The sequence below is a fragment of the Ranitomeya variabilis genome, chromosome 1, assembly GCF_051348905.1.
Source record: "Ranitomeya variabilis isolate aRanVar5 chromosome 1, aRanVar5.hap1, whole genome shotgun sequence".
Classification (NCBI taxonomy): Eukaryota; Metazoa; Chordata; class Amphibia; order Anura; family Dendrobatidae; genus Ranitomeya; species Ranitomeya variabilis.
The window spans coordinates 1,094,298,617-1,094,325,601 of record NC_135232.1 but is presented as its reverse complement, the minus strand read 5'-3'; the positions used below and the strand labels follow the sequence as shown (position 1 = coordinate 1,094,325,601).

The following is a 26,985-nucleotide window of genomic DNA, read 5'->3' as shown; positions in this document are numbered from 1 at the left end:
CCAGGCTAGTTGAGCACCACCACACCCAGCTGGTTTCACTCTGACCTGCTTCAGTCGACCGACAGATCGCTCACATGCATATATGGTACATAGCCTCTAAGAACCACATTTTCTCTGAACAGTTGGAGTTTCAAAAAGAAAAAAAAAAAAAAAAACATACCATGGCTGCAATAGTCTAGTGACAAGTTCCCTTTGATAATCTGTCAGAATGGCCTAAAGTATGTACACCCATCTCATCAGGTGTAATTAAATGCATAACAGTTTATTTTTGGGAAATCTGAGGACAGGTCTGTGTTAATCAGATCCTGGATCGGTCCAGCTGGAGGTAAAAGTTAATCATTATCATGAAGAAATCTTCACATCAGACTGGAAATCAGGAGTTCAAACAAATTTATTTGAGTGTAAAATAAACAATACAAGGAAAGAAGAAGAAAAAAAAACAAAAAACAAAACATGACCTTTTTGGAAAAAAGTATTGATACATTACCGTACTAAACTGTGACACAAAGACCTGGAATTCAAATCATTGAAATGCAAAAAAGTTTTATTAAGAAAAAAAAAATAAAAAAATAAAGTTATTTGTCAAATCAGAAAACTAAAATGAGAATAGATTTGTGGGCACAAATGATTAGTAGCCGAAGGTCCCCCATCATGTAGTCGGTGATGGTAGGTGGGAAGTTGTGCATTGCTTACATACTGGGCGATCATATAAGGGGGAAATATTGAGGAAAGAGTTTGGATCCAGTAATACATTTCATCAAAGTGCAATATCCTTCACAAAGGTTTAATACGAGCGGAACATATCAGTAATCTATCGATATCCAGTTAAAGTGTTTACAGCATTATATTCTAAGCCTCAACCCGGAAAACAGGCAACAGTCGTCCCCCTCCACCTCGAGGAGCTGAGATATGAGGAGCCGGTAGGAAGGATTGGCTACCAAACATCTCTGCACCTTTCCGATATGGATCAAAAGATCAAGTGAACTTCAACTCATAGCTTCTTGACTCCTGAGAGTCACGGGCAGGAGGGAACTAAGTCACCTGCAGTCACAGTTTCTAAATAAAAGAGATTAATGTTCTTTTCATTCTAAATATATATGAAAAAAAAAGCTACACAAGAGTTGTCTGTAACAGCTAATCTAAAAATACAGTGGCCATTAATTATCCGGGAGTGTGGCACTTTATAATGAAGTCATGTTCCGGGCTGCTGACAATCCCTGTAATTCGCTTTATTCAGTTGCTAAATGTTGACATTTCGGGCTCAGTACAGATGAGAACAAAGAGGTTATATTTCCAATAGAACAGAGATGAATTACTTCGTTAGGATGGAAGACTCTAGGTTTGCAAACATGGATTTCTATACCAATCACTTCATGAGTAGGATACTTTTGGGATCACACAACAGACTGCAGCACATTAGTTACCTATACAATACAAATGTGTGGCGGGGAGGTCCCAGTCGCTGTGTGACCCCCGACTGTATAGTCAGGGAATCAAAGCTTTGTGAAATTTAAAAAAACAAACAAACAAAAAAAAAACATTCCAGGTTGTTGAAAAGAAAGATGTAAAAGTTGAAATGGTACTTAAAAACCAAAAACAGAACAACACGTTACAGAGACTATCGGTCAACTCAACTCTGAAACCAGGATTATGCCAAAAAGGTCTACCTGCGGCCTACAAATAGCTCAAGCAATCCAGTCTGTAGGGAAGGGGGTCAGTTACTGCAGCCTATTAATATGCCCAGTGATGTCACCAACCCAGTGATTCGAGGTCATTAGCCCAGTGATATCAACATTCCAGTCATGTCACCAGTGCAGTGATATCACTAGCTCAGTGGTGGCATTAGTTCAGTGATATGATGTGACTAGATCACTGGTGGCCTCAGCCCAGTGGAATGAAGTCAGTAGCTCACTGGTGGCCTCAGCCTAGTGGTATGATATCACTAGCTCGCTGGTGGCCTCAGCCTAGTGGTATGATATCACTAGCTCGCTGGTGGCCTCAGCCCAATGATATGATGTAACTAGCTCCACTGGTGGAACCAGCCCAGTGGTACGAGGTCTCTAGCAGTCTCAGTAAAGAGATGAGGTCACTATCTCACTTGTAGCCTCAGCCCAGTGGTATGAGGTCACTAGCTTACTGGTGGCCTCAGCCCAGTGGTATGAGGTCACTAGCTTACTGGTGGCACCAGCCCAGTGGTATGAGGTCACTAGCTTACTGGTGGCCTCAGCCCAATGGTATGAGGTCAATCAGTGAAGTCATTGGCCAAGTAAGTCTACTTCCCATGGTTCTTCACCCAATGAGCCTATAGAGCATTGACTGATCTGGACTAACCCTTAGTATGGTTGCTATCAGCAAATATATAGGTGACAGGAACAAGCTTTAATATGACACTGGCCATTAGTAAATGCAATGGTCTATCATACTTTGCATCAAAGTGGATCATGACTGAAGGTACATTCAGATTTTGGTTATGAAGACAAAAGTCACGCAGCCATCTTCCTTGTGTATATGCTTTACTTCTAAAGGAATGTATGTGTCTTAATGATTATAGTTAAGGGGGTGATAGACCCTCAAACAGGAAAGGGCTGCAACTAATGTCAGGAAAGCAACTATTCATCAATATACAGAGGTATTCCTATTTCATGGCAAAACTTAGGATAAACCCCCACCGTAGTTGCTTCCTAGCATTTTCTTGGATCTGTTACCATATAATGTGTGTACTGTTGTGTATGAAGTGAATGCACCTTCCACTAAAAAAAGTTCATGTTCATCCTTTAGAATAGGAAAGGGAATGAAATAAAGCTGTGCAGACAGATGGACAAAGGGGAAAAAGAGTGGTCTGGGAATTCATTCCATGTCTTTAAGGCAGCAGCAGTTCCTAGTGATATAAAAAAAGAACACAATTATACCAGCAAATAGCCGTATTTAGATCTAATCGGTGAGTGAGAACTGAATGGACTCCGGGAAAGCACTCGTTAGCGGGCTGGCTAGGAAAGGGTTACTGTTAACACTTGCAATCGGAAGCAGCTCAGTGCATAGGAATGGGAAGGGCTGCCGAAGGAGACGCGCCGCATTGTGGTGTCGTCATTCCTCTGCACAGTGGTAGCAGAAGCCCGTTATTTACAAGAGACATGCGGAGGGAGGCAGTCTTCAAGGGAGGCAGCGCAATAAGCAATATACAAGCAAAATAACCATAAAAAGAAAAAAAACAGGAAAGGTGACAGAACTGACGAGGAACATCTACATGTGAACGGTTCGGAGTGACGAGCTGCTGAACACACAAGTTAGCACCTTACATGGAAGGAAACGTTCCTGGGTTAACCTTTTCACAGTCAAGCTACAACTAGTGGGTTCAGTTATTGTGGGTTCTTGCATTCCTTTATATAATGAAAAAGAAAAAAAATATGATAAAATACCAATACGATGGGGTACATTCTAGTGGTTACTGAACTGACTGAAACATGACAGTGTTCCTGCAGCGCTTTAGGACTCGCTCTTCTTCTTGTTCTTCTTCAGGAAGGAAGGAGTGCGGAATTTCTTCTTCTTTTTGGAGGGCGATTTTCCTGGCGACTCGTCGCTGCCTGCATCTGCCTGTGCGGTATCTGCGGCTTGGCCGCCCTCCGCCTGTGCGGCGTCCTCCGCTGCTGGCGTTGCAGGAGGAGGAGGCTCAATGTTCTGAGGTTCGGGGTCTTTAGTCTCTTCGGGAGGAGAGGTGGTGGCCTCTGCGTGGACCTGCGGGAGGTCTTCCGCACAAGCCTTTTCTTCTTCATTTGGTTTTGCAGATGCTGGGAAGCAGAAGGATTCGGATGGCTCGTCTGGAGTCAGGTCGGGGAGAGTCTGCTTAAGGGTTGCGGCGTCACTGTCGTCTCTGCAACTCTGTTCACACTGAGATTCTGGAAAAGGACCAAAATGCAAAGAAATCAGTAATGGCCGGCGTGTCGTAGGCTCGACACAGGATAGGACAGAAAATCGGGAACGTTATTACACACTCGTAGGTATTTATATCTTATTACCAGGGTGCAGCAGCATCACCAGGTAGCAATAAAGGCTTTTATTATTATTAATCTAAACTTTTATTCCTTATTTTATGTAAATTTATTAGGAAGTGTGTAATACATTCACTAAACATATTTCAGAAAAAAAGGAAGAAGCCGACACCTCCCACCTCGGTGCATGTTAAAAGCGAGTTACGGTAGGTTATCAAATATGGAGATAAAATCATTTGGATGTGTCATAGAATTACTAATCCAATATTAGATATTAGGGGGGACTAATAATTGGACGCATGATGAGACAATCACTGATGTAGGATTGTGTTAGTTCTGTCCCCCTCCATTAATTAGGGAAAAGATAGGAGGCATTAGAAATCACTGCATCTTCTATGTCGTCCTTTGCTACCCCCATATAAAATAAATAAAAAATAGATGTCGTCTCATTTGTACCTACCACCATGCCTGATAAATTGTGGTCAAACCAAGTGGCAGTTGTGACACCCAAAAACTCCTGCTACAACAGTGGAAGTAATGTCTACATCCATGCAAAAGGCCACTAAGGGTAGTGAGACAGCACAAGATGACTGTACTAACAAAGCACAGGCGCGCTCGGTGCAGCCTTAGCGTGGGCAAACATTTCAGTGCACCTTCCCGCCTGCTTGCTTTCCATCCCTCCCTTCAGTAGAGGGCAGAGCTGCTCGGCCAAGCCTGAGCTTTGTTTGTACAGTCATGGTTTGACGTGACAGCCTGCCTTCTAGTGTACACTCCCATGGGACATTTACACCGTGAACCATACGTAGCGGATTTATTGAAGGTAAATATTCACACCTACAAATTCTGCGCTGTGGCAAAAAAATATAAGATCGGCGCGAGTTACGGACAGATTTTGGAATTCTCTCTACTACATTACAAATGGAAAGATCCAGGATAAAAATCTGCAGCATAAACGGACATTTAGCTGTATATAATCAGCACTGGAGATTCCCTGCTGTGTGGCTAACACATTGGATTTCCCACCTGCAAATTTAAAAAAATTAAAAAAAACAACACAAAAGCAAAATCTAAAACCTGCAGTGCGTCTGCTCCATCTAAACACATCCCTATTAGTGATGAGCGAGCGTGCTCTGACAAAGTGTTATTCGAGCATGCTCGTGTCCCAATAAATGTATCTACGGCGTGCTCGAATACTTTGCCACAACACGTGCAGGGATTTCCCAACAAACAGGCACGCTCGCGCATCACGAATCCCTATTGCTCAAAAAGGCGTTTTAACGTAGTGGGACGGGCTGCATGCTGCCGCCATACACAGTGTCAATGCAATAGGTAATGTGGGAGGGCTGCTTAAGAAAGGGGTTCTTGTATCAGATGCAGATTCGTGCCCAAAAAATAGGTCAAAGCAAAAATAGCTACTTAAAATGGCTCTGGGACTGATGATCTTGACTAGCGATTTAATGCTATCATCATCCCATGTAATGATACACCATTTGTAAGATCTCTGCTTTCAGTCAGTGAATACCAGCATGAAGGCTAGGTGGAACATGAAGGCTCTTTGCGGAGCTACAGTCTCCACATGACTCCAACATCACATCCGGAGGAAGAGAAGAAGCTGTCCGAACCGTGACACAGAAGCGCCGCAGAGCTCAGATACACGGCCACGGCAATGCTACTTGTGCAACTTGGACAGGACATGATTTCTGGGCGCAGAGGCAAGCAGAGATCTTCAACATGGAACTGATACACGAGGTACAGTAGGAAAAAAAAACAAAACCAAAACCTCTTTATTGGCATCTGCGGCCCACATAGCTCTACATAAGAAAGCACCCACACAGCAAGACGCGAGATCCACTAATGCCGCCAACTGGGAGAATTGTTCGACGTCGGTGATCTGTTCAGACAGCCACATACAGACTCTAGAACAGAGGTGTCAAACTGCATTCCTCGAGGGCCGCAAACCATGCGTGTTTTCAAGAGTTCCTAAGCATTGCACAAGGTGCTGGAATCATGTGTGTAGGTGATTAAATCATCACCAGTGCAGTACAAGGAAATCCTCAAAACATGACCTGTTTGCGGCCCTAGAGGAATGCAGTTTGAGACCTCTGCTCTAGCAGAAGAGATCCCGCTGGGCCACGGAAGCCCAAAACAGAGGGATCTTCCCCATAGAGACTGACTGGTTTATCCAGTGACTCCTTCATGATACGCAAATTGCCTCTTCTTCCTCTCTGAAGAGAAACTATTTAATTTCCCAGAGGAGCATGCATGGCGTATAAGTCTCCTCACTCTGCATGGCGTATAAGTCTCCTCACTCTGACTTGTCACTCTCCACAAAGAGAAACGTTACCCCTTCATGATAACGCTCCAAAGCTACAACAATGGGCATAAAACATAACGCCATGAGGTTTTCCAGTGCTGATGCAGCCAATGCTGGGGTGCTGCACCTGTCATCCCCGCTACGGGCAAAACCGGCCAATAAGGAGCTGTTCACATTACAACCTCAGCCTTGTGATCTCCAGAGCTAATGGTCCAACGTAGTACAAGTATACGCTGGTGTTGGACTATTTTTATAAAAAGTATACTAGACTTTTGTTAGTTTAAAAAAAAAAAAAAGTGATGCATTTCTATATCTTCAAAACAGAAAAAAAGGTGTTTTTTATTGCAGACATGTCAAAAAGGTAGATGTGAACAGCACCTAAGGCACATCTCCTCTGTGGCCAATGATAGTGCATGTCATGTTCCCACAAAGTTTGGCTATGAGGATAGGTGGAGTAGCAGGGGACTTAGGAGGATAGTGAGCCTCTGCAGACTGCGACCATCTTGGTACACCATTTTTTTTTTAAATTTTTATAGTAAATTAGAAAGCTCTCATCTATAAAGTGAATCTTTTCCATCACATCATGCTGCCCAAGACGCATGCAACATGAATCCAAAGCCTTATTCACCGGCATTTCAGAGAAAACATCGTTTGAAGATCCGGCCAGGAACCATAGCCGGAGACTAGTCCAGCGCCACCTGTGGTTGGATCCTGCAGGTTAGTCAGACTGAAGTGTATAAGGGCTTCCTGTATTTTTGGTTCGAGTTTGATCAGACAGAACATCAGATTGCACCCGGACCAGTGATATTATATGGGGCCATGCACATGTCCGATTTTTTTTTCTCAGACACGAGTCTGTCCAAGGTATATCACGATTTGCGTGTCAAAAAAATAAAAAAAAACTGACAGCTCTCAGGTGACATCTGGGTGTGGTCTTATTTTCATGCATTAACACAATGTAGAAGATGTAAAGAAACACTTTTCCATCTTCTCCATTGTGTCAGTCTATGAAAATCAGACGACACTATCATCCGAGTGAAGTTCGTTCTTTTCTTTCTACCATGGACTCGATTTTCTTGCCATCTTCTCTTCATCCGAGAAAATCATTTTACACTATGATCAAGTTCTCATAAGAGTGTAAATAGCAAAATTGGATTGATTTTCTCAGATGAGAGAAAATACACAGTGGTGTGACCCTAGCCTAAGATTGACTTGTAGCACCAGACACCTACGCATCTCCTGTGAACAATTACAGATGGAAAGCAGCTTTAGGCCATGTTCACACTAGGAGGGAAATTTCCACTGCAGATTTGATGACGTGTTTCTTGCGGATTTCACCCTGCTCTATTAGATAGCACTGAACAGGGAAGTAAACCATCAAACGTGAACGGACTATCCTAGGTCATCAAAGCTAAAATCTAAGAAAAATCTGAAAAATTACCTTCAAAAACTAATTGCTTGATTTATTTGCAGGTAGTTAATTGAAATTAAAACAGATATGCGATAGAATGAAGCAAAGCACACAAGGATTTTGGGGGAAGAAATAGGGGAGAGTGGGAATAGGGCTGAAAGAATGAGATGATACTTACTATGGTAACAGGTATTCTTTAGCATATCCATCTCCTGTTTGTTTGGCAGCCACAAGAAACAAACAAAATAAAAAAGAAGCACAAGTAGGGAAAAAAAAAAAAAGTCTATTGCATTCATCGAAGATGTTTTATAGTCAAATGAATAGCTGACGGCAACAATCTTGAGATGATGTAGGTGAGAAGTGCAGAGGTGAATGCAGATAACTCACAGACACATGACCTCAATATGACGAGGGGGCAGGGGTGCACACACAACAGTGCCGACTGCACATATAGACAGGGGGCGGCCCGAGGGGATGGCGGTCTTAGAATATTAAATATAAATATATATAGCTCTAATGTTTATCTAGGTTCACTCCACCCGTGCGCATGTCTGTTCAGCCATTGCCTGGTGTCTCAGGCAGTATACACCACAGTAGCCTATAGATTTTCATATAAATTTGCTATTGGTTCAGTATGATTATGTTTGACATGCATTAGGTGTTTCCAGCATATAAACCTATTGCAGAGGCACTTAAAGGGCCCTTTCCTAAAACCTTCCATTAAAGATCATACTTTACATAAAAGTGTCTAAGATTTTAAAATTGTTTATACCCCTTTAACTATATGCAGTAAAAACAAAAACTAACTAAAATCATGCTAAATCAAAAAAATGTAAGGAATCTGACATCAGATCTGTACCAGATGGGCAATCTCTGACTGCAGGACAAAGCCATAGCTAGCTTTCATCCGTTCTGGATCTAAACACCCTAAGGCAACATGGCTGTTTTTTGTGCACCCCAGGGTACTTGGCATTCTGAGTACATGGCCCGATTGATCCCATAGGTTAGGGTAAAGTGTGAGTAGTGGGTAAGTGCATAAAGTAACTGATGCACTAGAAGCCGTGCACGTTAAAACCTGTGCGTGGCCTTAATGTTTGGCCATGTTACGTAATAAGAGCAGGTGGAACTGCCGGATAGGATCTGTACGCCCTAATCGGCGGTGTGGACACAGTGCAGAGCAGGTGTAAAATGCATACACATCATAACCTAAATGCGACATAGGCAAATCTCCCATAAGCCAGACCGACGTGATCAATATTCCACAGATAGTAACATCCAGAGGTCTGAAAAAGGTTACACTGGGTGGTCTCTTCATAGGACTACTGATTCATTATAGCAGTGTCAGTCTCTAGAAAATAATGATGTGACCCCCCCCCCTCAAAGACATACCTTCCTCCTGCTTGATGGGAGTACTGGGGGGTGTGCGGATTAGGGAATGGTCAAGAGGAATATCCTTCTGTTCCGTCAACTCTTCTGGGGGTCCTAAAGACAGAAAACTTTGTCTAACAGAGTATACAATATCAGCAGCCTGTATAATGAAGAATACTGTACAGTAACGCTAAAAGATTACATGTTTCCAGACCCCAAAATCCTCCAGGGGAAAAAAAAAAAAAATTAAATAGCACAACATATGATATTTATATAGAGGCACCAGTTTTTGTTTTTTGTTTTAGGCTATGTGCACACGTAGGAAATGTGGTGCAGAATTTTCTGCACTAAATCTGCATCTGCAGATTTGATGCAGTTTCTGTGCAGTTTCTGTGCAGTTTCTATGCAGTTTCTGCGCAGATTCTATGCAGTTTCTGTGCAGATTCTATGCAGATTCTATGCAGTTTCTGCGCAGATTCTATGCAGTTTCTGCGCAGTTTCTGCGTAGTTTCTATGCAGTTTCTATGCAGTTTCTGCGCAGTTTCTGTGCAGTACAATGTAAATCAATGTGAAAAAAAAAAAGCTGTGCACATGGTGCAGAAAAATCTGCAGCAGAAACGCTGCAGAACTGCACAAAAGAAGCGACGTGCACTTCTTTGAAATCTGCAGCGTTTCTGCGCAGATTTTTCTGCACCATGTGCACAGCTTTTTTTTTTTCCCATTGATTTACATTGTACTGTAAATCACAGTGCAGTTCTGCAGCGTTTCTGCAGCAGAAAAATCTGCTGCAGTTCTGCACCAATTCTGCACTAAATCTGCATCGTGTGCACATACCCTTTGGCAGAAAAATGCATTTCCAAATAGGTAAAACTTCCCTGTTCATGTAAAGAAGGGGTCAATATCACCGGTTTTAATGCACTGGTGTAAGAAAGAAAGGCAGTATATGGCATTTCTCTGCAGCATATATATTAAACGGACAGAGCTTTACAGCACATGGCCCCCTCCCCTACAGGGGGCATACACATGCTTACCCAGGCTGAGGGTCAGGTACCAGCCTTAAGGTGAAAAAAATGATGGCACAAGAAGGAAGCTTTGTCTTGGCATGAAGTAACTAAGGCTTTGAGCCTGTAACCTCCAGCAGGTCTATCAGAAGGGTACACAAATGTATTTTTTTTTTTTTTTTTTTTTTTATAAAGGAAAAACTTTGTAATTCCGTTATATTACAATTTGTCATCTGGTGTCTAAATATCAGGAATATATATATATTTTTTTTTTTTACAAGAAAGTTTTGGGGTCTATAACAAAATTAGAATGTAAGAATGAACAAAACGTGACAAATCACTTAATTAACCTTCACCAGGATTAGAAGATATAACTGCTGCACTAGATCCACGATGTGTGGACACCTTACGACAGACAGTGTGTAGATCAATGATTCAGGTTACAAGTCACATGAGAAAATCATATGAGAAAGGAGATTTAGTAGATTGTAAAATAAATCTAGAAGATTTTGGCAACAGCCAGAGATTCCCCACACCAGATTCCCAGAGGTGTAATCCACAACAAGAGATATTGGTGGCACGTGGGCCTATGGTGTATATATACCTGCAGTATCAGGCCCAGGATTAGAGCTGATGTTAAGAGCACGGATGACGGCCGTGTGAAATTCTCGGTGTGGAGACTCCAGATTGTGGGTCTTTTCTAGAAAACCATCCATATCCTCCCCTAACCCTGGAGTAGGCATCTCAATCACCGGGAAATAGTCACGTTGTTTCAGCACTTCTTCTGATACATCGGATGGCTGAACTGTGGCCTGATCTTGATTTTGGGCCAGTTCTACTTGAGTCTCTGTAGACCTTGTATGGGGACCTCTCAAGTCCGAGCACAGAACTTGTTCCTCCATAACGCCGCTACTTGGGGTAGAAGCAGCTAGGATGTATATAAATAAAGTAAACTCTAACAAGAGTCATAAGCATTCCCTACAACTGGTAAGCAGCGCTTAAAGGGTTATTCCCATATTGTACATTCATTGCTTTTCTAAATTAATCTTGACAACTGGGCCCAGTTGTGGGCAGCTGTCACGTGTGTGGAAGTCATACAGAAGTTCTGAAAAATGCCAAGCAACATGGGACAAGCCACCTTCCAAGAACAGACCACCTCTTCAAAGGGGTTCTCCAAGAATGTAGTAAATTAAAACGGCAGCCCACCCTAGTCATGAGTCGGGACGGGCTGCAGTATGAAGTAGCACAGCTCCCGAGATCTGTGTCTCAACTGATGGAAGCTGTATCGTATGCACACATACCGGTGAGCTGCAGAAGTGTTTGACGGGAGAACAAATACCGGTAAATCATCTCGGCTGACAGAGCACAAAAGATTTTTTTTCAAGCCCTCAATGCAGTCAGAGAAGATTATTTCTTCTCCCTTCAAACACTTCTCCAGCAGCTCTGCTATGTGCGCCTACGATACAGCTCCTCTGTCAGTTGAAACACAGGTCCCGGGAGCAGTGTGTCTTTAGACTGCTTGTCCAGGCATATGACTAGGACATGCTGTTTGAATTAAGTGTTCAGGGCTATTATATTACACTAGACTGTGGCCCGATTCTAATGCATCGGGTATTCTAGAATATGCATGTCCCCGTAGTATATGGACAATGATCCAGAATTCGCGGCAGACTGTGCCCGTCGCTGATTGGTCGAGGCAACCTTTATGACGTCATCGTCGCCATGGCAACCATTATGACATCGTCAATAATGTGCCCGTCACTGATTGGTTGAGGCCTGGCGGCCTCGACCAGAGACGCGGGCCTTCCATTATGACATCATCGTCGCCATGCTGTGCCCGTCGCTGATTGGTCGAGGCCTGGCGGCCTCGACCAATCAGAGACGCGGGATTTCCAGGACACAGACAGACAGACGGAAAAACCCTTAGACAATTATATATATAGATTATTGGAACCCCTTTAAAATGTGGATTATGGTGAATTTTGCAAGCCATGTGCAAAGCATTTTAAAAATAACTTGTTTTTCACCCTACAGTTGCAGTACTTTGACACTGATAAATATGCTTTCAGTGACAAGCAAACAATTTGCCAATGCCTATGTTATACTGGGGTCATTGCTCAGGTGCCAAAACGCCACTGAAACACATACACAACCCACAGTTGCATGGTAAGAGAACCAGTGTACTGTCAGGTAACGATTTCTGGACACTCCAACAAGATGTTGGCTGTACACTACCATGTGCGCTGCTGCTGATGACATGGGCGCAGCTCCTGTGTCATCCTCAAAATATACCACTGTATTTTGTAGGTGCTATAACAGAAGATGTGTTTTGGCCCTTTGCAGCCAGAAGACTACAAAAATGTAAAAAAATAATAAAATAATAGCAAACAAACAAACAAAACTTTAGGAAATGTCTATGTCCCTTCCCATAGCATTATAGATTGTCAGTTTTACAATCCGGGGGCTTTTCTGTATTTTATACAGTGTCTTGAAGAACCCACCTTCTGCATCTCTCTGCTTGCGCTCCACTTCCTTGCGATACTCATCTAGCTCTCGGTCCGTCAGTTTGTTGAAGGGGTTTGGCCCAGCCGTGCTGACTATGACCCTTGGCTGGTACTCCTTCTCTATAATTGCCTTTGAAGCAGTTATCAGCTCTCCCTGGAAAAGTATTACATTGCAGGGTTAAGATCATATCGTACAATTAATCAGGCGATCAAAATCATTTTCAGAATAACTATCAAATAAGTATTCGAGTAAAAAAAAAAAAAAAAAAAAAAAAAAAAACATCCCCAAAAATACAAAACAAAAACATCTTCAATTTGCATTCCCATGGCTGAATGAAAGGTGGACGGGACGGTAGATCATAGGCAGCCACTACCTGGTGCACAAACCCAGGACTCTCACATCTTTATTGGTGAATATTACAGTCTCTAGTCCCTGTAGGATAATACACTGTTGGGTCCGCACGATTCTGCTGCAGTAATGAATCAGCATTTCTATACTACAGATGGAAACAATAGTGGACACTAAACTGCTTCTTAAATTATAATTGGTAATGATCTAAATTTTTGCCCTCTTGGTGTGTCCTTAACGAGCGGAAGTATGAGACCCACGTACACCAACAGTTCTTGAGCCCTTTGCTCTCCATGGGCACAGAGCACCCACCTATGCCTCAAGCCAAATCGCAGATAGGCTAATCCCTTACGTGGCGTGCAGTCATGGCGCTGCCGACAAAAAGCAAACAAAGCTTTTTCCTTCACGATACTGCAAATATTCATGAGGGTGCATTCAACAAATTCGAACAGTATAAATTGTGGTCAATAACAACATGGATGAACAGAAGGCTCCAACAAGTGCCATGCAAGAGCGACAGGGCATGTCTAGAAGCATGCAGCTTTAAGACGAGTGACTTCACTTCCACGATGATGTGTTTCGGATGTCCTACGCTACAAGAAGAAAAATTAGCAGCATTGACTGTACAGAGGAAGACGTTGTGTTTGTGCGACTGTGTGTGCAGTGTACTGTTGTCATGTATAGAGTCACTGCCTCCTATTCTATAGAAAAACCATTATAGTGCAGGAGGGAGTGCTGCGGAGATGGACCATTGGCTAGGAGACAACATCATTGTAGGATCACATTACATCCCACACTGTCCTAGCTCTTAGATACGAGCAGCTTGCGTCACGTCTGGTCTGTGCCGCTATGCCATGTATTGCACTAAAAAAAAATCTCCACTGACCCTGGTTTACTTCCCTACAGTGGACAAGTGGTGTCTACACACATAACCGCTCAATCACTGGCCTTGGCGGGTTGCTGCCTATACAGTATCACTGCAGAGTGACTGCAGCAGGGAGGTAAACAGGAGAGCACTTCTTATTCTAGGCCATCTCCTCTTTTAATGCTGGTAATTATTTTAGCTTATGAGCTATATAATTATTTTGTCCTTTTTTACATTACCCACATCACAGAGTTAGAGCTGGTCAAACTAGAGACAATCTCGCCTGTGTCTAAAAGGTAAAGACATACTTCTGTAACTTCCAGAAATTAACCATGAACAAGTGTGAAAAGGCCATGGCAGCGTTACACAATTGTTGCCAATTTTACGTGAAATGTGGCCTGGCATCAAGAACAATCACTAAGGAGTCATTATTAAAAGTCTCCAATGTCCTCCATGTCTAGTCATGGCCCGTCTCCAATATCCTCTATGTCTAGGCCTGTCTACAATGTCCTACATGTCTAGTCTTGGCTCATCTCTAATGTATTCCAATTCTAGTCTTGGTCTCTCTCCCATATCCTCCAATTCTAGTCTTGGCCCGTCTACAATGTCCTCCAATTCTAGTCTAGAGCCAAATTAAGGCTACGTTCACATTTGCGTTGTGCGCCGCAGCGTCGGCGCCGCAGCGCACAACGCAAACGAAAACGCGGCAAAACGCACGCTAAAACGCTGCGTTTTGCGCCGCATGCGTCGTTTTTGGCCGCAAGTTGGACGCAAAAAAAATGCAACTTGATGCGTTTCTTGCGTCCAACGCTTGCGGCCATGCGGCGCTAAACGCAGCACAACGCATGTCCATGCGCCCCCATGTTAAATATAGGGGCGCATGACGCATGCGGCGCCGCTGCGGCGCTGACCGCAAATGTGAACGTAGCCTTACATCGCAAGCCTTTCTGCTGCTGTCAAATATTGAGGTGTTTTTTTTCACAGGTGAAACATGTTAGCTGTGCAGACAAACGTTCAGGAAAAATCAGGTAACCTAGGAGACTCCTAGATATATCCTATCTTGTGATAATAAAAGGGCGTTACTAAGATTAACAGTGGTCCAATAAGTGACTGATTGCTGGGGGTCAAAGTGCTGGGAATGGTCTCTGTAGACCACCATCTGATTGGAGCGAAGGTCGAGCATGCGCCCCCTCCACTCCATTCATTGTCTAAAGGACTGACGGAGACTGTAAAGACTTAAGGTACCGTTATACTCAGCAACGCTGCAGCGATATAGACAACGAGCTGATCGCTGCAGCGTCGCTGTTTAGGTCGCTGTAGAGACGTCAAACACAGCAGCTCCAGAACGATGCAGGAGCGATCCTGTGACGTAACGGTGACTCACTTATCGTTCTCACAGGTCGTTAGCTCCATGTAAAACATTGCTGGCACCGTTGCTTTTGCTGTCAAACACGACGATACAGGCCGATCTGATGACCAAATAAAGTTCTGGACTTTAAGCTCCGACCAGCGATATCACAGCGGGATCCAGATCGCTACTGCGTGTCAAACACAACGAGATAGCTATCCAGGACGCTGCAACGTCACGGATCGTTGTCGTTCTCGTTGTAAAGTTGCTGAGTGTGAAGGTACCTTTACCCAGTTCTCCAGATCCCCAGACTGCCACTGCCCCTGCATCCCCCCCTTGAGATCCAGAACTTGAGATCCAGATTCTGGAGATGGAACTGTTGATCGAAAGATATATTCTTGAGTCATGAAGGAAACTTATCCCTAGTATGGGCAAGTAGATCAGATGGACTGGAGTTTTTTTTTTTTTTTTTTTAAACCCAATCAATCCTGGAAACTTGAAATGCATCTATTAAGATTGAAATGGAGTTGAAAAGTTTACTAGGGGTGCAACCGCACTGCAGACAAGTACAGTGGGGGTGCTATGCCACTAGCTTATTCAATGCTGAAATACTCTCATACTAGAAAGGGGTTTTTCACTTCCAGGAAATGCCCTAAAATAACATGCAGTGGAGGTATTCATCCTCCCCAGGTCCACCGCCTGTTCTCTGCTACTGCTCAGGTCTCGGTGTTATGACTGTAGAGGCTGCTAAGCTCAGTGATGATGTGCGCTATTGACGGGGTGTCACTGCTGAAGTCAGAACATAGACCTAAGCAGCAGCGGGGAGCATGCGCTTTTTGCACGGTGTCTGTTTTTTTTTTTTTAATATACATTAGTGCATTTGAGGTCATTTTTCCTGAAAATGGAAAACCCCTTTAAGGCTATGTGCACACGTTCAGGATTTCTTGCAGAAAATTCCTGAGAATTCCGGACATTTTCTGCAAGAAATCCGCAAGAAAACCGCATGCGTTTTTGCCGCGGTTTTTTCCAGACACTTCCCAATGCATTTTGGAGTGGGAATTCCGCAAAAAGATAGAGCATGTCCGGATTTTGTGCGGTATGCGTTTTTTTTTGCAGAAAAAAACGCATCATGTGCACAAAACATGCGGAATTCATTCTAAATGATGGGATGCTTATTGTATGCGGTTTTTTTGCGGTTTTATAGCGTTTTTATCGGGAAAAACCGCGAAAAAACCGCAACGTGTGAACACAGCCTTAATGGATGAGAGCACTTCAAAATGGGATAAACTAGTGACGTACCACCACCACTGTACAAGCACAAAAATAGGGGGGGGAAGGAAAACAGCCAAAAAATAAAAATTACTCTTAATCCCCACCATGTAAGAAAAAATTATACAAATGGGTGTGCACGTCAGCAGCTCAGAATAAACCCTTCCATGAAGAAGCACAAATAAGGGCTGTATGTACCTTTCTAACTGAGTGGATTTTAGATGGACTAAAGGCCTGCTCTGACAGATCGAACCCATCAATAGTTTCCGAACAGTCTGAGAGCGGAGCGTCCTGAAACAGCAAATTGAGGAAACACAGCAGACCAGAGCTGATGTACAGCGTATAACACGAGAAGACATGCAAGCCGACATGGCAGCAATAGGGGGTGGAACATGCGCGCAGCTGCTGAAATGTCAACCATGACGATGATTGCAAAAGGTTCAGACATGGCTGACAAGGAAAGGGGGTGAGGACTGGACGGCATCCAACACACAGCCTAGTTCTGCATGTGCAGATACTGCACAGATGTGCAGCTTGGATATCAGGTTTCAGGACAAGTGATTGCACTTTATGGCCGATATCTCCGCCGCTGCAGTAAATGTTATGTTGCCTCCTGTCATCTTATCGGACAGAAGTCTGCACTAAATGAACTTTTCCAATTATGAATGGTTAATGGAAAAAAAAAAATGGATGTGATCAATATCCTAAAGAGATGGTAAATGATGCAAGGGAAGATTGTGCTGCGTAGCTCAGGATTGCAGGGATCTGCAGCGCTCGCTGTACTACATATTTGCCAGTATGCCCGGGAATGAATTCCATCCTTTTGGCTACCAGCGAATGCAGACAATGGCTTGCAAATATGTCACATGTTCATTCAAAAAGCATGAAACCTGCCGACTGGTGCATCTACAGAGGGTAGAAGTATATGGAGACCTCCTCAAACAAAATTGGCCTTTTCAGATGACATCGGTGGAGTCCATGAGAATATTGCAAAACTAAAAGTGCTTCTTAACTTCCCAGTACAGGCCATGATTGTGCCCGTGATATCAACCCTTCATCACTTGACAAGGTCTTGGTAGATTTTTTGGAGCTTTTGCTTTTCCCTCCCCTCTTCTTCCAAGAGCCAAAACTTTTTTTCATTTTTCGATCGACATAAGGACTCATGTTTTGTGGGATCAGTTGTAGTTTTTAATACTATTTAATTTACCATACTGACATAAAACAGGAAAAAAAAAATTCTAAGTGGCAGGATGAAATGAAGAAACTATAAATAAAGCCCGCTTTTATTTTGGGTTTTGCTTTTATGGTGTTGTGTTAAAAATGATGCACAAAACCCGATTCTCCAAGTCGGTACAATTATGGGAATACTAAACGTAAATAAAACAAAATGAATTTTTTTTACCATTCTAGCGGATATTATTAAATTCAGAACTTTATAAAAAAAATAAAAAAAAAATAGGGATTTTTGTGTACTCACCATAAAATCCTTTTCTCTGAGCCACTCATTGGGGGACACAGGACCATAGGTGTTATGCTGCTGCCACTAGGACGACACTACGTAAACATAAAAAGGAGTAACTCCTCCTCTGCAGTATACACCCTCTGCCGGTTCTAACCTGAACCAGTTCGGTGCTAAAGCAGTAGGAGCTCACAACTAGTAAAAACTAGCAAACTAGAGTACAATATGTCAAAACCAAAAAAACAAACATTAGCCAAAACAGGCTAACAGGGTGGGTGCTGTGTCCCCCAATGAATGGCCCAGAGAAAAGGATTTTACGGTCAGTACACAAAAATCCCTATTTCTCCTTCGCCTCATTGGGGGACACAGGACCATGGGACGTCCTAAAGCAGTCCCTTAGTGGGAAACAGCACAACAGCTGAAACCTCTTGTACCATCAGGCTATCTCTGGTCTACAGATAAGATATTGCCGATTGCAGAATCCGACTGCGAAGGGCCGCATCTGCAGAGGCCTGAGAATGAATGTTGTAGTGTTTTACAAGCGTGTGCAAACTGGACTAAGTCGCAGACTTGTTAAACCGAAGCCTGGTGCACAATGGCCCAGGAAACCCCCAATGACCGAGTGAAGTGTGCCTTAATCCCCATCGGGATGGACTGTCCTCTGATACAGTAAGCTTCCTGGATTGTTGATCATCCATCTGGCTATTGTAGCCTTAGAGGCAGGGAGTCCTTTCCTGTGTCCTTCTGGAAGCACGAAGAGGACATCTGAATTGCGGAAAGGCGCCGTTCTGGAAACATTTACTCAGCGGCCTTACCAAATCCAATGTATGAAGAGCTTTCTAAACACGATGAACGGGCGCTGGGCAGAATGACGGCAGGATGATGTCCTTGTTCAGATGGAAGGAAGAAACAACCTTGGGTAAGAAGGACCGAGACGTCCTCAAGGCCACCTTGTCCTGATGAAAGACCAGGAACGGAGGCCTGCAAGACAAGGCCGCTAACTCAAACTCGTCTGATTGACGTTACTGCCACCAGAAAGGCTACCTTCCAAGAGAGAAGAGTCAGTGATATGTCCTGTAGTGGTTCAAATGGATACTCTTGCAGAACTGTTAGGACCAGATTAAGGTACCAACGGCATTTTGTAGGGAGGGACCAAATGGGAAACTCCCTGCATGAAAGTCTTGACCTGTGATCTGGTAGCTATCCTGCATTGGAACAGGACAGATAAGGCGGAACTTTGACCCTTGAGGGAGTTCAACTCTGCCTGGAGAAACTCCAGAATGTACGGGATTGAGAACCTGAGTGGAGAACATCCGCGGGCTCTACACCAGGAGAAAAAGGTTTTCCAGGTGCAATGGTAAATGCGCAATGATGCCGGTTTCCTGGCACTGATCATGGTGGAGACCACCTGCTGGGAGAAGCCGGCCCGGGTTAGAATCCAGGATTCAATGGCCAAGCGGTTAAACTCAGGCCCCCCCCCGAGTTCTGGTGGTAAACTGCACCCTGAGAGAGCAAATCCGGGCTGTCGCCAGGGGACATCGGCGACGAGTTGCACTAGTTCCGTGTACCACACCCGGCATGGCCAGTCTGGGGCAACGAGAATCACCGGGATCCCCTCCGCTCAGATCTTCCTGATGACTCTTGGAAGTAGTGAATGGGGTTGGAACACATAAGGGAGACGAAACTGATGGCACGGAAAAACCAAGGCATCCGACATGATGGCCAGTGGCGAGCTATAAACACTGGAACCTTGGCATTTATCCTGGAGACCATGAGATCGACATCCGGCGTACCCCAGTGATGGCAAATTTGCTGAAAGACTTCCGGGTGAAGAGAAAACTCTCCCGAAGCAAGACCCTGACGGCTGAGAAAATCTGCCGCCCAATTTTCTACTCCCGGGATATAAACAGCTAAGATGACTGAGTGGTTTCCTTCTACCCATTAAAGGATGTGGTCTACCTCGAGCATCGCCCTTCTGCTTCTGGTTCCCCCCTGACGGTTGGTGTATGCCACTACCGTGGCGTTGGCCGACTGAATCTGAACGGGATGACCTGCCAGAAGGGGATGAAAATGCAGAAGGGCTAACCTGATTGCTCTGATTTCGAGAATGTTGCTAGGGAGTCGAGATTCCAGAGTGGACCAGCGACCCTGAGCCGTGTGGTGGCGGTAAACCACCCCCCATCCAAGAAGACTGGCGTCGGTGGTAACCATGAGCCAACAAACTGGGAGAAAGGGTTTGCCCTGATCCAGAGAGGACTTCAACATCCACCACTTGAGGGATTGTCTGACCCGCTGGGACAGTTGGAAATGACGGTCCAGAGAAAACTGGTTCCTGTCCCAGGCAGTCAACGTCTGTTGTAGAGGGCGAATGAGACTGCCTCCAGTGCTGCTACCATCTTGCCCAGTACCTGCATGCCGAATTGTAGGGAGTGAGGCTGGGCAAGGGAGAGTCCGGACTCCCCGTGTCACTGCTGTGACCTTTTTCGGAGGGAGAATGACCAACCCTTGGGAAGTGTCCAGCATCATCCCCAAAAAAGAAATTCACTGAGCTGGTATAGGGAGGACTTGCTCAGGTTCACCAGCCAACCCAGGCGAGAAAGGGTGTCCACAGTGAAGCTCACACACTCTGCACAAGCCTGAAAAGACTATCCCTTGATGAGCAGGTCGTCTAGGTATGGGAGGACCACCATGCCCTGAGAGTGTAGTATGGACATAACGGCCGCCATGACCTTGGTGAACACTCTGGGAGTGGTGACAAGTCCTAAGGGCAAAGCAGTGAAATGAAAGTGCTCGTCGCCGACTGCGAAGCGCAGGAATCTTTGGTGGGCAGGAAAGATTGGAATATGCAGATATGCGTCTTTGATGTCGATGGACGCGAATTCTCCTTTCGCCATCAAGGTTATCACTGAAAGGAGAGACTCCATTCTGAAGTGACGAACCTTGATGAATTTGTTAAAAAAATTTACATTGAGAATAGGCCACATAGTCCCGTCCTTTTTGGGATCTATGAACAGGTTTGAGTAAAACCCTTTGAATCTTTCATTGTGTAGGACCGGAACAATAACTCCCGTCTGTGCGGAGTGCGCCTATGGCTCGCTTGAATAGAGCTGACTTGGGAGGGAAAGACAGGAAAAAACGTGCCGGTGGAGGAGACGCAAACTCTTTTGTATCTGGAGCACATGAGATCTTTGAACCACTGGTCGTGAACGACCGAAAGTCAGGTTTGATGGAACCTAAGTAGACGACCGCCGTGTCCTCCGGATACCGTGAAGAGTCATTGTGCAGAGAAATTGCGGGATCTATTTCCCTTAGATCCAGATCGTGCAGGCCTGCTTTTCCAGGAGTGCGAAAGCTTGTATGAAGGTTGGGAACTTGTCTCTATGTGGAGGTCGGGCAAAGCCAGAGGCAGCGGTCATGGAGAACCAGCCTGTGGCGCCGCGAAATGGCCGGAAACGAGTTTGATGTTGGCTTCGAAAAGGCCGGGTGAGCCTGCGCTGAGGGAGGAATTTGCTTTTACCTCTGGTAGCATCAGAGATAATTTGGTACAACTTCTCTCCGAACAAGCAGCCATCTTGGTAAGGCAGAGAAGAGATTTCTTGTAAGCAGAATCTGCTCCCACTCTCTTAGCAAAAATGCTCTTCTGATGGTAATGGCATTCGCGGTTACCATAGTGGCACAGTTAGCTGCATCTAGTGAGGCATGAACAACATAATCTCCTGCCTGGGCAATCTGATAGGCTAAATTGACCGCGTCGGGAGGCAAGTTACTGTCTTGGTTAATTTTAGCCAGGGCCTCCGCCCAGGACACCATAGCTCTAGCCACCCATGTTGCGGTAAAGGATGGGGAAAGGGCTGCGCCAGTGGCTTCAAAGACTGACCGTGCGAGGTTATCAATCTGTCGGTCGGGTTCTGAATAGAAGAACCATCAGATAAAGATAAGAGGGTTTTGGAAGCGAGACGTGATATTGGGGGATCCACTGAAGGGGATTCAGACCACTCTGTCTTTAAGGTAGTATTAAAGGAATATCGTGTCTCAAGCGGCTTTTGCCCAGTGAATCGTTTGTCTGTGCGAGTCCTGTGCTTCTGGACGATTTCCGTAAACTTCGGGTGGTTAGCAAACACCCTGTGAGGACTTTTAGTTCTTTTAAAAGACACTGTGTGATCCGGACTAGTCCTGGGTTCCTCATCCACCCTCAGAGCCTTATTGACAGCATCGATGAGGGAATCCAATGACTCCTGGTACTCTTGCGAGTCCGGGTCTACAGAGATATCAGACTCATATTCTGAGTCGTGTTCACGGTGAACCCCTGGACAGGGGGAGCGGGAAACGGAACTTGCAGACGCCGATGCACGAGAGTGCCTGGGGGACAGACTATGGTGTCGTTTTCTAGAAGATTGCATGTTCCGTGCTGCGGGATGGCTCCTGCCCAGGGATGGCTCCTGCCCAGGGATGGCTCGCGCATGGCTGAGGGGCTCTCTGTGACAGGCAAGCCGACACCCTGGCTTGAAGAGGAATCATGGAAGGACTCTATAATCTTAGCCAGAGAAGCCATGGACTGCCAGGGACTTAGCCCACTCAGGGGGACTAGGTTCACTAGGGTCGGCAGTGGCGGAGGGCTCCTGTGCACATGAGTGGTCGCAGGCCGCACAGAGAGAAGTACTGTGGCCACGGGGCAGAGAAGCCTTACATGTGGTACATGAGGCATACACAACTGTATTTTAGTGGCTTTCTTAGATTGCTTAGGCTGAGACATATTGGCCTCTGTCAGAAAATAAAAAAAATGGCGTACTGCAGGGGAGGGGATTAGCGTTTTCAGCTTACCCAGGTCCTGTGTCCCCGTGAATGTCAGGCGACGCTGATGCCCTTGGATTAGCCCCGTGCTGCAGGTGCTTTGCAGTGAGACAAAGATGGCCGCCGAGAATAGCGTTTTTGTGCTTCTCGTTAGTGACGAGAAGCGCCTGAGAGAGCGGGTGGATACGAGAACACTGCTGTGGCGCTTCTCATACAGAGCGAGAAGCGCCTGAAGAAAGGGGAGGAGGAGTTCTGGTGGGCGGGGTAACGCATAACGTGGCCTAGATAAGCCAGAAGCCGAGGACTAAAGGTACATTCACACTGAGCGACTTAACAACGATATCGCTAGCGATCTGTGACGTTACAGCGTCCTGGATAGCGATATCGTTGTGTTTGACACGCAGCAGCGATCTGGATCCTGCTGTGACATCGTTGGTCGGAGCTAGAAGTCCAGCACCTTATTTCGTCGCTGGATCTCCCGCAGACATCGCTGGATCGGTGTGTGTGACACCGATGTCTTCACTGGTAACCAGGGTAAACATCGGGTTACCAAGCGCAGGGCCGCGCTTAGTAACCTGATGTTTACCCTGGTTACCATTGTAAAGGTAAAAAACAAACAAACAGTACATACTTACATTCCGGTGTCTGTCCCCTAGCCGTCAGCTTCCCGCACTGACTGAGTGCCGGCCGGCCGTAAAGCACAGCGGTGATGTCACCGCTCTGCTGTTAGGGCCGGCGCTGAGACAGTACAGGGAAGCTGAGGCCGGGGGACAGACACCGGAATGTAAGTATGTATTGTTTTTTTTTTTTAACATTTACAATGGTAACCAGGGTAAACATCGGGTTACTAAGCGCGGCCCTGCGCTTAGTAACCCGATGTTTACCCTGGTTACCAGGGGACTTCGGCATCGTTGGTCGCTGGAGAGCTGTCTGTGTGACAGCTCTCCAGCGACCACACAGCGACGCTGCAGCGATCGGCATCATTGCCTATATCGCTGCAGCGTCGCTTAATGTGACGGTACCTTAAATGTGTGGCTGCGGGGAGGGGAGCGCGCCTCAGCAGTGCGCGGGTCATCCAGGGAACACAGGACCGAGCGCTGCATAGGGGAAGCCATCCTGCCGCTTGTGGATGCTGTCCACATGAAACCCAGCGTTATCCATTTTTGTCGGCCCGGTACTGTATTGAAAGCTGCGTCTCTGGAGCTGGATCGTCAGGTACTGGCCTCGATGTCCAACCTCAATCCACCCTCCCCTTGAAAGGGAGGCGGAGAGGTGCCATCTGCCTCCCATCATCATCCGCTTTCTAGTAGTGGTGGGGCTGTATGGACCACGCTGGGGCTTCTGTGCATCCCGTGGGTTTAGTCCCTTGGGATGGAGCAGGGTCATGTTCGGCTTTGGGCCTGGCTCCAGAAGGGGGTATGTGGAGGCGACACCCCACGTTCCCGTCTGTTGCTGATGTGGGGAGAGCAGATCCCTGGAGGGACCCGTCGCCCCTGGAACGAGCGCAGGCGTAGAACGATGCAGGAGGGGATACAGGGAGGAGACACTCCGCGTTCACGCCTGTTGAAGTTTTGGGGAGATTGGGCCCTTGAAAGGACCTGTCACCCCTTCAATCCTAGGAAAATATTTAAAATTGAAAGTGAAAATTTAAAATAATAAAGTTGGGGTCTGAAACCAGACCCAAGTACCTCCTACAGACACTATATATTTTATTTTTATTTCTTAATTAAAGAAAAAAAAAATAACACACCCCCCCTGAACCTGTGGTCCTTCCACCACTTATACCACACACTGCAATACCTCAGCAGCCAAATATATATATATATATAATTTTTTTTTTTTAAACACTGAAATCATGATCTGTTGGTGTATTCGAGGACCTGAATCAAGGGACACTACTCTAGAAAAGATCCAAGCTGATGGACTTCCCCGATGTAATCTGGTCCTAGATCGGCTACATTTACCTGTGAAAGGCATTTTAATTCTTAAATCATTCCTTCACTGGTGAAGTTATTAGAGTGATTGACTAGGAAGCATAGTTACCAGAAAAAAAACATACAGATCTTGGTTATTATTCAGGATCACATAATCTACCCCCCATTTCTAGCCACCAGCAGGGAAGGTCATTAAGAAGCTCCATCATGCATGGCATTCAGAGATGGCGCCAGATGCCTCCGTCGTCACGACCATGCTTGTGCCACACACCAAAGCCACTGGTGACTATTGTTATTAACTATGCAGGTTTGCAAAGTAAAGAAGCCGCCTGGTGCACTTACCTTGTACACAGATAGTCTCTGTTAATTAAAGAATACCATTAGAGTGATGGTAGAAGATTACTAGTTACATCGCAAATATGGAAAAGGTTAGAAACTCACCTGTGCAACGCTTCTGTCCACCACCACACCGCAGAGGACCTGGGACTGAGGGCCGGCGGTTTTAATGTCTTGCAAATTCTGTTCTCTTATCTGAGAGGAGATAAAACAAGAGGTAAAATCAATATAACGAGTGCAATAAAGATCTATAACCTAGCACTCATATAAGAGAGATTACTCAGCAAAAAGATCACTTTCCCCATCCATTACATTCTCTGACACGTTCTGACCGTTGTCTGAAGGAGTTTTATAGGAATATACAGACTTCCAATGCACGTGACACTCTGCATACTGAGCCCTATTGCTTCAGTGAACTGGCATTGCGTGAGTGCAGGCCTAAAGTCGCGGAAGCATTTCTCATTTCTCTTTTCCTAGTTGGACACCGCTACAAAGCCTAAGGCTATGTTCACACGATCCTTGTTCTGATCCTTTTTTTTCAGGTCCTGTTTTTGGAAATCTGCAGTGCAAAACAGCACTGCTGATTTTCCTGCGGATTCCTCTGCGGGTTTCTCTGCGGGTTTCCAACAGCACTTTCCTATTGGTGCTGCTGGAAACCCGCAGCGGAATCCGCAGCAAGAATTGACATGGTACTTCTTTTTTTCCGCAGAAAATCCGCGCGGATTTTCCTGGGGAAAAAAGGATCGTCGGCACAGCGGTTTTTGTTTTCCATAGGGTAACATTGTACTGTACCCTGCATGGAAAACTGCTGCGGATCCGCAGCTGCAAATCCGCTGCGGATCCGCAGCAAAAACCGCATCGTGTGAACATAGCCTCAGAGTGGGTTCTTTACTAAGATTACTAGCTCTGCGATCACTTCATAGGAATTCAGGAGCTGAACTAAAGACCTGCAACTGCACCAAAGGCCTGCGCTCTGTGACCTAACCATAAGCTGCACCAAAGGCCTGCGCTCAGTGACCCAACTGTGAACTGCAACAAAGGCCTGCGCTCAATGACCAAACCGTGAACTGCACCAAAGGCCTGCGCTCAGTGACCTAACCATAAGCTGCACCAAAGGCCTGCGCTCTGTGACCTAACCATAAGCTGCACCAAAGGCCTGCGCTCAGTGACCTAACCGTGAGCTGCACCAAAGGCCTGCGCTCAGTGACCTAACCGTGAGCTGCACCAAAGGCCTGCGCTCAGTGACCTAACCGTGAGCTGCACCAAAGGCCTGCGCTCAATAACCTAACCGTGAGCTGCACCAAAGGCCTGCGCTCAATAACCTAACCGTGAGCTGCACCAAAGGCCTGCGCTCAATGACCTAACCGTGAACTGCACCAAAGGCCTGCGCTCAATGACCTAACCGTGAACAGCACCAAAGGCCTGCGCTCAGTGACCTAACCGTGAGCTGCACCAAAGGCCTGAGCTCAATGACCTAACCGTGAACTGCACCAAAGGCCTGCGCTCAATGACCTAACCGTGAACAGCACCAAAGGCCTGAGCTCAATGACCTAACCGTGAACTGCACCAAAGGCCTGTGCTCAATGACCTAACCGTGAACAGCACCAAAGGCCTGCGGTCAGTGACCCAACCGTGAGCTGCACCAAAGGCCTGCGCTCAGTGACCTAACCGTGAGCTGCACCAAAGGCCTGCGCTCAGTGACCTAACCGTGAGCTGCACCAAAGGCCTGCGCTCAGTGACCTAACCATGAGCTGCACCAAAGGCCTGCGCTCAGTAACCTAACTGTAAGCTGCACTAAAGGTCTGCACTCAGTGACCCATCTGTAAGCTGTGGTTTTCCCCTCTGTACACTGAATGCATCTGATATCGAGGACCTATCCTAGGAGTAGGCCATCACTATAACCCTTTTTAAGGACACAGCATGTGAATCTAAGCTAATGATTTATTTCAGCCTCTAATGCACAGGAGAAAATCTGACAAACCTGCAACAAATTAACTTTTGGCACACGAGGATTTTGATGTGGATTTGCCATAGATCTGTGACAAAACAC

The 26,985-nt window shown here is 45.6% G+C and overlaps 1 protein-coding gene across 13 annotated transcripts in view; it reads right to left on the bottom strand.

The window, feature by feature from the left end:
- Window positions 1-373: 373 nt before the first annotated feature.
- ADD1 (adducin 1) overlaps window positions 374-26,985 on the bottom strand; it is a 109,564-nt gene continuing 82,952 nt past the window's right edge. For 3 of the 13 annotated variants that reach the window (XM_077280036.1, XM_077280035.1, XM_077280034.1), the window contains exons 12-16: window positions 25,041-25,130; window positions 12,582-12,738; window positions 10,685-11,008; window positions 9,101-9,193; window positions 374-3,893 (exon numbers count right to left, since the gene is read on the bottom strand). In XM_077280036.1, the coding sequence (XP_077136151.1) occupies window positions 3,484-3,893; window positions 9,101-9,193; window positions 10,685-11,008; window positions 12,582-12,738; window positions 25,041-25,130 (1,074 nt within the window). In that variant the 3' untranslated portion in view covers window positions 374-3,483. Of the gene's footprint in view, window positions 3,894-7,889; window positions 7,924-9,100; window positions 9,194-10,684; window positions 11,009-12,581; window positions 12,739-25,040; window positions 25,131-26,985 lie in introns of all 13 variants that reach the window. The other 10 variants (XR_013220098.1, XR_013220099.1, XR_013220096.1 and 7 more) reach the window with 6 other exon arrangements.